Source organism: Electrophorus electricus, chromosome 16 (genome assembly GCF_041902795.1).
Source record: "Electrophorus electricus isolate QZ-2024a chromosome 16, ASM4190279v1, whole genome shotgun sequence".
Classification (NCBI taxonomy): Eukaryota; Metazoa; Chordata; class Actinopteri; order Gymnotiformes; family Gymnotidae; genus Electrophorus; species Electrophorus electricus.
In genome coordinates, this window is record NC_137512.1 from 8,999,027 (window position 1) to 9,014,610 (window position 15,584).

Sequence of the window (15,584 nt, forward strand, 5' to 3'; positions counted from 1 at the left end):
GAACTAGTCACTTCTGAGACCAAAACTACTGCACAGAACATTTTTCAATTGTCATGGAATGCTCAACTTCCACTGGTCACGTGGTATGGCCCACCTTGTGATGTGGGAGTTCTTCATTGACTGTGTATCATTTGTAACCACACCTATGTTGTTAAAGCACACACCTGCATCGGTTTAGTCTTGTCTTGTTTGTATGTATTTAAACCCTTGTTAGCTTGTGCATTATTGTCAGTCATTGATCCCATTCGTCTTTATGTTTGTGCCTCTGTTCACCTTATCAATGCCTGTGTTTGTGTTCACTACTTGTGTTATATGTGAGTGCCGGTGTTGTGAATGTGTGTCAATAAACGTCTGTCTCTGTTGAGCGATTCTGTACGTATTGCTCCTTGCCTTGCAGCACTCGGGCTGTTACATCAATATATCACAATAGTACACATTCAAAATCTCAGTAAAGTAAACAGACTTAAGAGTTAAAACATTTATTTATGTTTACATGCTATATAAAATAGTGAAAATTTTCTTATTGTTAATTTTTTAGTAACCCATTTACTACAAATACCTCACTTTGCAAAAGCTATTTTTACAGCCATTTATTGGACTTGCTATGGTTAAATTCTGATTCAGAAATTTCAGATTTTACTTGGGAAATGCTTATATATGACCATTACAGGAAGTCAACACATATGAAAAATTCCAGAATTAAAACAACACATCAGTGTTGATCTCTGGAAATTAATGTTCAATATACCATATATGAAAGTATTATCAATTATAAATATACTGAAGCAGCATGCCAAAAAATATGACCATCATTTACATTTAACACTAATTCAAGAAATATGTACATGAATTAATTACAAGAAATTATACAATAATGTGGAATATCAATATGATATATTTGTAAAGTCACTATTTTGTAAACAGTTAACATTTATAACTACTATCATGTTATAATTACTTTGGTGTTTTGCAGCTAATTCAAAGCATATTCAAGTTTCATGCTGTATCTAATTTTACATAAAAATGTGTATGAGATTTGTGCTTAAATGATCTTTAAAAAATGTTTTGTGTAAAATAACTTCATGTTTAGTTAGCAAGCCCACAATTGAATTCACAGTGATTTTTAAAAAGCATTGTGCAAGAGTCAAAACACATTTTTTCACAAAATAAAAATAAATGAAATAAGCAAGTCTGCATATGCACTATTATTTAAAATACACATTTTATGTAACTGACATCAAAATACTAACCTCAGAATGTATTATGAGGTAAACAATATGAAAGCTAATCTGGTAAAACTGACTTTTAATATACACATTCAACAATTTTGATACTCATATGCAAAATGTTTTGATTTCCAAAATTAAACTGTAAAGCTTGATATGCTGTAATAATTATAATAACTACAGTTTTTCCACTGTCTACTTATAATAGTCAATTATTAATAGTAATAGTCAGCTATTTAGGTCTCTCACATTTTCAAATACGATAGGAATGAACAAGCAAGACAGGAATGAACATTCTAAGTGTTGACATGAAGGTATTATTATTATTATTATTATTATTATTATTATTATTATTATTACACTGCTGGTGTGTCTGCTGAAAGAGTGTTATTCAGGAAGCCTGGATGCTCAAGACAATTTTACTACCACTACACAGGCCCCAGCTCTCCCAATGTTCAAAGGCACCTCCTAAAACAGCAAGAGAGGTGGCAGTTAATGGCCAGAATTCACAAGTCTAACTCCACTAAATGCAGTCTTCTACCCTGCTCTCACTTAATGTACAGACTTCTTGGAAAGACTATCCTGTTCTCTATGCCAGTCTTTCTTAGTTCCTGTTTGTGTTTTTCTGTGTGTGCAAAAGAGAAGACTAAAGCATAACACATGTTTCTCTAACTAAAGGTTAATACTGCTTGCTGAATTCTTGAGAGGTCAACTTGGTATTTCTCATTTGCCATTGTGACTAAAGGGAAAAGAGATGAATAGCAGGAAAAGCTTTCACTTCCTCTCTATGGCTGTACATCATTTGACTGTAACAACAGTAAAAGTTACCTCAGTCCACTCATTGTTCTGCGCATCATAGGACTCCACAGTATTTAGGTAGGACTGGCCATCATAGCCACCTACTGCATACAATCTGTCCCCAAGTAAACTGACTCCAACTGCATCACGAGGCACACTAAGGGATGAAACTGTAGTCCACATGTCTGTTTTTGGGTCATACCTGAAGTACAGCACAGAGAGACAGAAAATGCTGCAGTATATGATGCTGGTTTTACTGACTCGCAAGAGCAAATTCTAAGATGGTTGAAAACCAATGGTAAAAAACAGTAATTATTATATTTTACCATTTGGTTTTTTTTGTTTTTTTGTTTTTTATTCAAAGGCATTTCAGCAGGAAGCAGATTAAAGAAGGCAATTGCGGGTCTATAGAATCAGCAACAACTAAGTGATATCACAATACATAGGTAAACATCAACATTTTATTTTATTAACCTTTTCATTTCATTTTATTCACTGCCATATTTGATAGTTGCCATACAAAACTAAGTGGAAGGGAGAAAGGTTATACAGATGAACCAAATAATTAGTTCCTCAAACTGTATTTTGTGTTGTCTTATTATTCAGTCCTGCATTGTTTATTATTTAGGGAGTTATAATTAATGTGACATTTGGCTATGCTGTTTAATGCATTAGAAGCAGTCCAACTTGAGATAAACAAAGGCAGAGGGCAACTGCTGTTCTTTATAGCACCAGCAGGGAGTGTATGAAAACAGATCATCAGTAGCCTGGAAGCCACATTCCACACTGATAATTGTGGTTTTACTAAATACAATGTGTTTAGTTGTGTAAACAGAAAACATTCTATGAAGTGCAGACTTTTTGTTGACTGTCTCTTCAACATCTAGGTAAGCCAGTAATGAGTGTTTTGAATTAAGTAGTTTACTGCAAACGTTTACCTCTCCACACAGTCAGACAGGCGAGAGCAGTGATTTGAAGCTGGTGCATCATGGCCACCGACTGCATAGAGGAAACTGTTGTATGTAGCCACACCCACTCCTCCTCTCCTCTTTGCCATTGGTGAACACATACTCCATTTGTTTGTATGGGGATCAAAACATTCCATTGATCGCAGGCAGGAGCTTCCATCACGGCCTCCTACTGCAAACAATCTGAAACAAAGCATTAAATATAAAGCCTCAAAAATCCCAGCATTGACAAGATTAACCCTTGCATAAATAAATAATAATAAAACAATAATCTAATCTGCATTTATATAATGCTTTTCACATTGTCTATTACATTATTATTAGTATTATTTTCTATTATATATGACTGTATACATCCAGAATTACAATGACCTTTACACAAAAAGGGATAAACAAGTTACATTATTTAAAAAAATAAAAAAAACATAATTTCTGCAAATCATGAAATATAAAATTTAATTTATAAAAGGCCCAACAAACCAGGCATAGGATAGGCTAAATAAATCAAAGTCAAATTTATTTATACAGTATTTATATAGTACTTTACACAACAATTGTTGTCACAAAGGAGCTTTAAAAATGTTTGGGTGCAGATCCTTAATGAGCAAACAAATAAGACTTTAATGTGGAAATGTGTTTAGAAACACCTAAAGGCTTGGTATCCGAATACTTAATCAAACAATATTCCAGAGTTTAGCAGCTTTAGCCAATTAGGAAAATATCTTCCAACAAAGTGAACTGAATAAAACTGCCCCAATGGCCAGTCATAGGCTACTTTAAGAGATCAGCAAGATAAGTTGGCACTATAGCATTTATAACATAAACATGAAGATCAAGACCATGTAGCCAAATTTTAGAGGAAGTGCAAATGGAATAAGGGGTAAATATACTCTAACTTTATTTTACTTGTACTCATACAAGCTATTATTACTCAATTGATGGTGGGCTTTAACTAAGCATTGTATGTGTTTTTATATGTGTGTGACTGAAAAGAAAACAGCAGAGTTGAGGGAGAATATGATAAATTAGCATATATTAACTTTATAGTATACATTGATGTTAACTTCAAGTGTGGCTCGGGCTAAAATAACAAACAAAACCCAAATTAGCTGTCTTACATAATGACTGACTTACCTACATGAAAATAAAATTTAAAGAACATTAAGCTACCTCACTCTCCAAATAGTTTAAAACACAAACAAAACCCCAACCCAACAAAAATATTTTCCCAGTAAGAAGAGAGTCTGCATGGAATCTTATTACAGGTAATCCTTGCTGTAATAATTTCTGTCTTCTCCCTAAAATTCATAAGAAAAACATTCCAGGATGTTCTATTGTATCTGCTTGTTCCTGCCCAACAGAAATTATACCCAAATTTAATTCTTCAATCAATTGTGCAGTCCTTATGTCACGCCACCCGACACCCAAACTACAATACCCATCATGCTGTTTGTTTCCAGGAGAATGACTCATCCAATCATCAACTGTTCATCAGATCCTCATCACTTGCAGATTCACCTGTTTTCCTGGTTTCCTATGTATATAAGATTGTTTGTTGTTGCAAAGTATTGCCTCCAGTTTACCTGAGCATACCAAGCATTATTTTCCTTTTGATCTCCTGTGTTTTTGACCTAGTTATCCCATTACTCTCTATTCCGATTTTTGCCTGCCCCTTGTTGGATTTCTCTGCCTGTATTTTTGCTCTACAGTTTTTTTGATTGTTTTCCTCAATGATTGTGTTTACCTTTGAATACATCTCCCTGGTTCTGACTCTGGCTAGTTTAACCCCTATGGATTCAGATTACAATAAAACTCCTTTTATCAGCAAGTGTCTGACTTTGCTTACAACGTTACACCTTACCTACATATGTAAAGACTCTTCACACTTTCTACAAATTCTTGAATGCCCAAAAGAACAAATGTTACCTGCAAGACTTCCTTACTTTTTTTCCAATGGACATTACAGTTTATATACTGTCTTCCCTAATGCAGATGGTTTGAAACATTTTCTTGATGAGAGAAACCTGAGAAGAACCCTCTCACAGATATTCTCTTAAGACTGTCAAAACTTGTGTTCATTTTTTAATGTTTCACACTTCTCACAAGTAGGAAGAGTTATTATGGGTACAAAAATGGGACCATCTAATGTGAACATCTTTGTTGGATTCATTGAGAATTATTTTTAATAATACACTAGACCTGTACCCTTTAGAATTTCTAATATACATTGATGACATTTTTGATATCACTACATACACATTTGAAGATCTCTAAGTGTTCATTTCATCCTTCTCCAAGTTCCATCCAGGCCTGGAATATTCATGGAATATAACACATCCTGACATAAGCATAACCTTTTTGGATGTGATGTCTGGAAATGATTTTAAATACCACCATCTATTATAAACCTAGAGACTCTCATTCCTATTTACAATACAATTCTTCACATACCAAAGCCTTCAAAAACTCTATCCCTTTACTCACAGCTACGAAGACTTGAGTGCATTGCAGTGAGAATGAAGACTTCCTCCAGAAATGGAAGGAAATGTGTGAATATTCTCAAAACTCTGGGTTTTATGAGTAATTCATAGATGATACCTTTGCTCATGTTTGATCTATTCAGTGTATGCACTGACCTACAAACAATCTACTCTTAACAAAACAAGAATTCCTTTGGTGTTGATTTATAATCCTACAAATAAAACAATGGCTAAAATTATACTTAAACATGTTCGAATCCTCTAGGATGATTCAGAGACCACAGTCCTTTTAAGGATCCTCCACTAATCTCCTACAGACAAAACAAAAACATCAAAAACACTCTTCAAGAGTGAGCTAAATGACCATTCAAATAATATCCGTAGTCTGCAACTGCTCTATGTGTACTACATATATATTTATTAATGCAGGCATTAAGATAACTGGGACAAAAGGATCAGTTGTCATCACCCATTCATGGAGTCATGGAGAGTCATGGGGAGATTTTCTCCCAATATAGCTTCAGGACAAGTGAAGAACACAGCACATCAACTATTTTAAAAAGTCAAGAATAAACTTTATTACATAGAATCAATTCTCTGTAACAAGGAGCATTTCAGTGTGATGATGGAGCTACAGCAAATAGGACTCGCATATCAGGTCAGACTGACCTCAAGTCTATGCTTCTCTGCTTGTTAGCATTAACACAGGCTTAGTTATGTACTATGTGCATCTGGGAATATGTTTACCTCATTTCTCCCTCCTAGTGTCCTGGTTACAGCTATGTACACCGCCCTTGTCAAACTGACCATGGAGGCGACATTGCAGTTATTGCAGAAAGCTGGTTATGATTTAAAATCCTTTGAAATAATTTTTACTAACAATGTAGCCAGCAATAAGAAACACACTCAGCCTCTTCCACTAATTGGAATCTACAGGCCACCAGGACACTAGTCATAATTTATTAATGAGTTTGCAGATTTCCTCTCTAATCTGGTTACTTTGGTAGAAACAGCTATTATTGTTATTATTGGTGATTTCAACATTCACTTTGGTATTGCTCAAGACCCCTTGAGATCAGCCTTTAGTTCTATACTAGAATCAATTGTTTTAACTCAGTGTATAGGAGGGATCCACACACTCTGCTGGACATACACTTTATTTAATATTGATTTATGGCATAGACTTAGAGAAAAATATGTAGTATACTACCCCAGAATTATGTCATCTCAGACCATTCCCTTATTTCATTTGAACTACATATCAGTCACAATACAGTCATCATGCCTCACTACCACACCAGTTGCTCGATCACATAAGATCCTGCACCTAGCTCAACTCTTCACAACTTGAACAAATGACTGAATGCTTAGAATGCTCAGCACTTAATGATGCACATTTAATGCTGCACATTTAATGATGATGTTCCACTTAAGAATAAAAAAAATAGGCAAAAAATAGTACTGTGCTATAATGATGACATTCGCAATTTAAAATAGAACAGTCGAAATATAGAATGCAAATGGAACCACACTAAACTTTAGTTTTCCATCTCATGTTTAATCTTCCAGCTCATGAGAGACTTCTTATCTATACAAAGTCAAATACTACTACACAAACAGCTTCTCTCTCTACCCTAATAGAAAATAACAAAAACAATCCTAGATTTTTATTTAATACAATAGCATAACTAACTACGAATAAAACAGACACCAAAGCTCAGATTACAACATACACACAGTAGTAATGATTTCCTGAATTTTTTAAATGGGAAAATTAAGCGCATAAGAGATTAATAAGAGTATTAATGTGGCATCACACTGTTAGAGATCAAAACAATCATGTCAAAAAAGGCATTAGAATTCTAGACTCCTATCCAAGAGCCTGAACTTAAATCATTTATTTCCTGCTCAAAATCTTCCACATGCTTACTGGATGCATTGCCCAAACACTTTCTTAAAGAAATTCTACTTGAAGTAAAATAACTTCTACTAAATATAATAAACTTACATGTGAACATGTCACATTAAATCATGCAAATTAACAGTCATCAAACCACTCATCAAGAAAGCTAACCTTGACCTATGTCAGTTGTCAAACTAAAGGCTGATATCAAATCTTCCTCATCATAATACAGAAACAATACTGATTAAAGTAGTGACCTATGGGAGGCTTACAACCAGGGTTGAGTGTCTTTGCTCATATTGCTTGATCTCGTTACAGCACTGGACACCACAGATCACAACACTTTACTAGATAGACTCAAAAATGTTTTTGGGATTATGGGAATAGCCCTTTTTTGGTTGAAATCTTACTTAACAAATTGTTACCAGTTTGTGCTAGTTTTTGCTGGTTTCCACTGCTAGGCTGATGATTCTCATTTATGCCAAACCAAAGCACAAAAATCATCTTAATATTATCAAGGAATATGTAAAGAACATCAGACACTGGATATTGAGAAACTTTTACTTAATCCTGACAAAAATAATCATTTTGCTATAACAGCTATTTAATATTATTTTCAACAGCTGGCTACTCCGTTCCCTTATCAGGTCTCTGTAAGGAAGGTTTATTACCCCACCAGGACACATGGCCCAAACTTTACAACCCCAGCCCAGGACTTGGGTGCAACCAGTCCATAAAGTATCTCACATGAAATTTAGGGATAACTTCACAACCTGGAATACTTAGATCAAGAAAAAATTATAAAGACCATATTCTTGAAGGAATACTGGAATTTGATGTTTCCCTTGTGAAAGGCCTTCTCACGACCCGCACAACGACACCATGATCATTTATAGAATATATACATAACAGGCTCAGCATGCTCAATCTTGAGTGAAGTCTAACTAGCGATCATCACTGAACTTTTATGAAATCCTCTCTCTTAATTTATGTTAACTTTTCTTATGTATGGTTATTTCAATTAGTCATGAAATTATTATATTCATGCCTTAATCCTATTATTCTAGTGTTTGCATATTAACCTTTATACATGTATTACATAGTGACTACCCTTTCATCTCAACTATAATAGACAGAGAGACATTAGTTGAATATTAGTAATTAGTAATAGTAGTACAGCACCATACATGTATAATAATTATGCTCTCAACCTTTCTTTATATCTCTCTTCTATGCTTCTCTATCTCTTCAAGTCTTTAAGTCGTGTGCTTCTTGATAGAAATGTAACTGCTTTTTTTATATTTAATTGTGTCCTTTATATTACTTATAAGAACATTTGCACTCTATATCTAAATATGTGGACCAAATGGCTCAGATGAATAAAGGTAACCGAACCCACCTGTTACAGTTTAAAAGACATCTCATAACCAAAATATTACTACCTAGTTGTTTTATTCCCCCTTTCTCTTTTTGTTTGTTAAATTGTTTTTTACCTGCTAAAACCAGAGATATGTCAAAGAGGCATGAATATGCATGAGCAAACCTGAGAACGATCTCTACCCCTCCCCAAGTCAAGGATATAAACATGAATGCTAAGGAATAAAGAGTTTTTATGTCGTTATACAACATGAAAATTGGATCCAGAAAAGAAGAAGTTGGAACTGCTGGTACATAGCATTCATTTTCCTATTTTATGTTCGTCTTATATCTAGTGTGTTAGTCTGTCATAAACCATTTCATTTGATTTCCATTATTCTGTCAACATAGTGACATTTTTGTTTTGTATCATTGGTAAAGTTAGAATGAATCCTGTTTGGCCAACCTTAGATATCTACAAACTATGTCTAGGATACACTCTTGCATTGGTATCTGTGAAGTCAAGGAAACATGCATCTCAGCTGTACACTCTCGGTGAAGCTAAGGCTTGCAAATTCAGGACAACCTTTCATATGGGGTCATTGTCAGCGTACCAGATTCAGGGTTAGGTGTTCTTTCCTGCTGACCATGGCCATACCTAAATTTCAGTCACCCCGCTTTCGCGGCTGTACCAGCCAAATTGACAATTGTGCCTGGAAACTGACATAAGTGCTTCCTTCCATTCATATGCTATCTTGGGGTGTCTATAGAGAGTTGCATTTCCTAGAGATAATTCTCTTCAAGTTAATATTTCCCCCCCATATTAGTCTATATAATAATAGGAATAGGAATCTCCTCCATATTTAACAATCTTCCTGTAGTGAAGCTCACTGCTAGCTCTCTTAACTTTTTGGGATAGGTTAGTCTTAGCTGAGTTAGCATCATAGCTAAACAGTTCTCTGGCTTGTGCAAAAGTAAGGATATAAAACAAATAAACCAACAACAAAGAGGTAAGAGGGAAGCCTCTGATCCCTTTTTTGTTGTTGGTTTATTAATATTATTTGTTTTATTTCCTTTCCTTTTTATTTATTTATCTCTTCAGCCCCCTTCAGTTGTCACTTGTTAGATATTCTGTACACCTGAGCCAAGTCTTTCATAGTTGTCTATAACACACATTTAACAACATCAATCATTTCTTTATTCAGTAATTAATAAACTCCCCATTATTCAACAAGTTGGTTGTTGTGGCAGATATATTTGAAGCAATGGTATTCGGTCACTGCACAAGATATGAAATAATTAGGAATGAGACTGATGTTAAATGTTAAATGTTAAAACCTTTAGTAATTCACAATCATTAGCTGACATATTTCCCTACATTTTAGGGTGGTGCCCCTTTCTAATAATTCATACACTTATGCCTTCTTGCTACATGTACTTTATGTGAAATTTTGTGGAGAAGATGTATGTGAAAACTGTTGGAGGCATGTTTTTAAAATATATAACTACAAGAAAAAGAAAAAGATAAAATTACTTACTTTCCATTGAGGGCAGTGACTCCCACAGTGCTGCGAGGAGTGGACATGCTAGCCACATAATTCCACTGTCTGGCCTGTGGGTCCCACCGCTCTACTGTGTTCAGATAGCTCCATCCATCATGGCCTCCCACTGCATACATAGGTCCTTCCAGTACAGCAATACCTTATCAAGTGAATTTGTCACACAAAAAACAGCTTTATCAATTTTGAGAATGAGATGCTAACAACATTTTAATCTATGGAATTAAGATACAGTTTGGTATGCTACAGTTTGGTATGTTATTTATACTACACTGATTGTAGTATTATTGTAGTATTATTGTACTTAAAGACAGCATATGTTTTCAGTTATTTACTTTCTGTATGCAGTTAAAAGTTCAGTTAAAAGAAGATATGGAAAATTAGCTTACAGACAGATTTTTACTGAACTGTTGCCTTACAAGACCTTTTTTAGGATCTGTTTAAAGAGAGTTCTTTTGTGTCTTAATTTGGGGCAACACAGCTTGATCTTTTTTACCTGCATTTGTAATCTTTTTTTCAAAGCATGAGCTCCAATGGCTCCCAAGTGGCACTGCTGTCTAAGGTTTATTTTATTATCAAGAGATTTTTGCTTTGAATCATGACAATGCCAAAGTCCCATAATACATTAAACCTTACTCTCCCAAGTTGGTAGCTATCAACCAATGGAGGGAGATCTGATTAGCATGTTAAATCAGGCAAACTAAATTGAGTAACAAGCTAAATGTTCTTAATTATAAGGACTTTTGTCTAGTTTTCAGATCGGCTACTATTATTTTAAGTAGATATTTATGCTTTTTTCAAGAAAGTTTAATAAGCCAAATTTGCTTACCCGATTGGCAGTTTTGTTTTCTTTTGCTTAATACTTTATTTTGCTTAAGCATTTTTTAAACATTAATATAATTTTGCTTGTTTCTAGAGGGTCTTATTTTTACATTGTTAGGATCTTTTTAAAAAAAATTATATTGGTATTTTTGCAGCATGTCCAAAATTCCACTCAAACAATATTAAATATTTATATTACTAATGAAAGAGAGAGAGAAGACAAAGAGAGAATGCACCTAGCCCATGTCTGTGGGTTGACATAGGAGGCATAGTGCACCACACTTTAGTGATAGGGTCATAGCACTCCACCATATTGGATGTCTTGAGGCCATCTCTTCCGCCAACCATGTAGAGTTTTTTCTCAATTACTGCCACACCGAACTGAAGCCGTCGGCCATTCATTACTCCATCCTGGATCCATGTGTTAGTGCGAAGGTCATACTTTTCTATTGTTGTAGAACCTAAAACATTGAAATTGTCAGTTAGTTTCATGTCTATGTGGCAACTCTTGGAAGTCAAGTCAAATATATATTTTCTAAAATTTTCTGAATTAGGGACTAGAACGGCTTTTCAAATTTGTCTAGTGTTCTCCTGGAAATGTTTATTTACTTTAAAACATATGAAAGTAGAATCGCTATTCAGATTGTGACAGGACTTATGTTGCCCTAATGAAAATCATGAAATCCAATTTTTGAAATCAATGGTCTGACATGCGACAGCTTAGCAGGTGAAATTTTGCAGTAGATGATTGTATGACCAGTAACCAGGAGATAACAAATCATGACCCACCTTTTGAGGCATCTATGCCTCCTACTGCATAGAGTGCCCCAACAGTGGACTTGCGTGGTTTGGTCCTTGGACTCTGTAGCATTGGACGGCGCTCTGGCAGCAAATGATACTTCATAGCCTCCATCAGTAGTTTTTGGCATTCCAGATCTTCTGAAAACATCCTATTGTTTTCCAGGTCAGCAAGAAGCTAGAACATGCATTATGGTCACTCAACAAATTATTTTTTGATTCAGCAATAATCAAATGTTATGTAGGCCACATAACCTTTGGTTAATTTGGTTAGTTTGTTTGTATTACAATTTATTGTTTTTAAAAGTAGTGGGGGGTTTTTAAGCTTTAAACTTCCAGTTTTTTAAGTATTGAGTGATTCAATTGAATTGGATGTTCTCTCCCCAGATCCTCTAGGCTGATAATGTATTGAACAAACCTGAGGTGGGAGAAGTGGTAAGCGGATGTACACTAGTAGCTCTCCCAAATCTCGTTGTCGGTGCTGCACATCATATCGTACCCACATCATCAGTGCTTGAAAAATAGTTTCTTCATCTGGAATGTTGATGTCATCACTGGCAAGCAGTTTGACTATTTCCATTGTAGGAAGTAAGAGAAACTCCTGGTTTTGAATGACCTCTAGAAAGTGTTCCTGAAAGATCAAGGCAATGTAATATAATTATATTAGGTCATTAGGTATCCAGTTGTATTAAATGCATGCATATACAAAATGTATCTTTAAGAGATCTCTAATATAGGCATGTTGTACTTCTTTGTAACGTAGAAGGGCTGAAAAGAAACAAAAATCCATCAGATCCAATGTAACACTGTTCACACAGCTGTTAATGTAGAAAAGCACCATAGATGTGTATTACTCCATATACACCTCTGTGCTGTTGGTAGCCTATAAAGCAAACAGATTCCAGTTGGTCCATTCATTGTAGTCTTTGTTTACTCAGGCCATACTTTTGTAGTGAAGCTATATTAAAAATTATTCCCCTGATAAATTCTGACCTGGTCAAAAGGGTAGGGGGCTCTCTGGCACCCCTGGGCCACAGACCAGACCTAGGATATGCTGGTTCCTTGAAGCTTAGCAACAAATCCATAAATGGCCTAGATATCAGATGACCTGGTTTCTGACCCTCAGCCCCCTCTCCTTATGGGTCATAAACTGATGGATGGGAAGATGAAAAGCTTACCAGTGAGGTAATAAAAAGAGAGTTTACAGGGATAGGATGTTTGACATTGCATAACACCTAATAATAATATAAGGGAGTATAGAGATTCTGTTTCCTTTCGGAATGATCTGCATACAGGGCAGAGGCCTCTGCAGGCTTCAGCAAAGGATCCTGTGTAGGATTTGGTGGAACTCAAGGTAGGATATATGTCCTCTCCACCAGGCTCATGATCTTATAGAAAAACAATGTTCTTTAGGACACGGTTAAGAGAAGTCTTCTTTTGGAATGTGGTGGTAATGGGTTCCAACTGATGTGGGTGTTGAATATCAGTTTGCATATATTGACTAAAGTATGGTTTGGATGTAATGGTGACAAATGCAAACACTAGTATGTAAAGAAGGTGGGGTGAATAAATAAACTCTTCTGACAAATGTATGAAAATGTGTGTTCTTTTTTGATTGTTAGACATTCTCCGGAGGGTGCCTCAATAATGCTTGTTAATGTTAATCTACAATAAAGGACGGGGACAGCTATTCTCTTTAACTAATTCTGAAGTCTGCATCTTGATTTTCTATTTGAATTTTATTTTCTATTTTGAACTTTTAAAACTAGCTGACTGGCTATTAAGGAATGAAACCAGCCTGGGTATATTGTAAGAAAATGAGACCATAAATTCCAATTCCCTACGAATTCAAATCCCTACCAGGGCAAGTAACCTTTCTCATCCCACAGATTCACAAAGTAACAACTTACAGTTTAATCTATTATAATGTGAAATAAACAACCAGTAATGTAAGTCAGTTGAATTTCCTTTTCCTGCAATAATAGGCCATTGTTGTCCATGTGGAATTCGGTGGAATTCAGCAAGAAGCATGAGAGGAAATCCCACCCTGCCTGCATCAGTGGCACTTCTGTGGAGTATATAGTTTCAATTACATGAGAATTCACATCTTGCAAGACCTGTCAACTCCCTGTTGATGGCTTGTCAATGTTTCTACCACCTCAGACATCTAAGGGATTTCAGGCTGCCCTCCAAGGTACTGTGGAATTTCTACCCTTGCACCATCAAAATCATCCTCACAGGAAACATCACAGCCTGATTTGGGAACAGCACCAAGCAGGACAGACAGGCTCTCCAGAGGGTGGTGCATTCAGCTGAGCATATTATTTGAAAGTTTCCTAATCTGCAGACCATCTACTACAAGTGGTGTTGGACCAAGGACAGGAAGTTTGAGAAGGACACTAGACATCCTAGTTATGGACTATTCTTTCTGTTGATGTCAGGCAAGCACTTTTGCTCCCTGAAGGCAAAGACACAGAGGATGAGGTGGAGCTTCTTCACACAAGTAATTTGGGCTATGAACCAAGGCAGCAGCTAGGACTACCCTACCGACACACATCATACAGAGGACTTATTCTTCACTGATCATTTATCACAGGTTTATTTATTAACCCCCTGTCTAACTGCACAGCACTATGCTGCATACTCACTTTGCACATTTTGCACTTTAGACTATGCTCATCTCTGCACTACTGTAATTTCTACTGTAATTTCCATATTTCCATAAAAACTACTGTAATTTCCATATTTCAATAGTTCTATATTGTTTGTATATATTGCAATCTTATTGTTTAATGGGACGGGCAGTTGTCTAAGCCTTGCATTACTAGTTGTACCTTGTATGACTATGTATGTGACAAAGACTGATTGATTAATTTGATTTGATTCAGTTTTAAATGTATAACATGTCATAATCAACTTTGTGACCCAGTGCTTGTCACATGTATTAGGTCTAGGGTTAGTTAAGATGTATTTGAAAGGTTTATTATTGATCCAAACTGTTTGAAATGATCAGTTACCCAGGAGTACAGACAGATTGAGTTACACATTATTGCACAGTAAAAGTGCATTTACAGTTTCACTGATTTGCTATTAACTATCATGCACTGCCCAGCTGCCTCTGACACAACACTTCCCATAGAAAAGGCCTTCTCTAGCATGTTCGGTGTGCTATAAAAAGTATTTTCTTCAAGATTGGCTGAGAATGTTGTACTTCTCTATGACAGAATAGTAGCAGTGGCTGTATGCTGACACACCAGGTGTCTTATGAGGAGTTGACCATACACAATTATTTAGCACCCATTTTCTACTCACTGACAGATTATGGATGTTGCCAAGTAAAACCCCAGGTCATTGCCAAATCAGTGCTCATTTGTGGCTAGAAAATTGGCTCTCGATCACTATGTGTGAATTGTTCAAAGACACAATCTGAGAGGCTCCAAAAAAAATATCTAACATGCTAAATATATGTACCTGTCAGCAAGTCCAAATCCTGTAGTGTCTAAAGTGCTGCAACCTGGTAGTGATGACTGGTAGTGAGTGCGGTGTCTAGATACAACCAATAAAACCGAAGAAAGATATGGAGTGAGGGGAAACCAGTTGAGGAGTTGTAGAATAGCAACATGAATGGCTACAAGTTCATAAAAAAAACACAATTCCCACTCTCCCTTCTCCAG

General features: G+C 35.7%; 1 protein-coding gene across 7 annotated transcripts in view; it reads right to left on the minus strand.

The window, feature by feature from the left end:
• Nucleotides 1–463: 463 nt before the first annotated feature.
• The window catches only part of klhl4 (kelch-like family member 4), a 51,652-nt gene continuing 36,531 nt past the window's right edge, over nucleotides 464–15,584 (minus strand). For 6 of the 7 annotated variants that reach the window (XM_027016754.3, XM_081698614.1, XM_081698615.1 and 3 more), the window contains 7 exons: nucleotides 12,329–12,541; nucleotides 11,902–12,088; nucleotides 11,349–11,573; nucleotides 10,270–10,432; nucleotides 2,963–3,175; nucleotides 2,055–2,226; nucleotides 464–1,694 (listed from right to left, as the gene is read on the minus strand). In XM_027016754.3, coding sequence (XP_026872555.2) covers nucleotides 1,635–1,694; nucleotides 2,055–2,226; nucleotides 2,963–3,175; nucleotides 10,270–10,432; nucleotides 11,349–11,573; nucleotides 11,902–12,088; nucleotides 12,329–12,541 — 1,233 coding nt within the window. In that variant the 3' untranslated portion in view covers nucleotides 464–1,634. Of the gene's footprint in view, nucleotides 1,695–2,054; nucleotides 2,227–2,962; nucleotides 3,176–10,269; nucleotides 10,433–11,348; nucleotides 11,574–11,901; nucleotides 12,089–12,328; nucleotides 12,542–15,584 lie in introns of those variants that run through there. The other variant, XR_014117459.1, reaches the window with a different exon arrangement.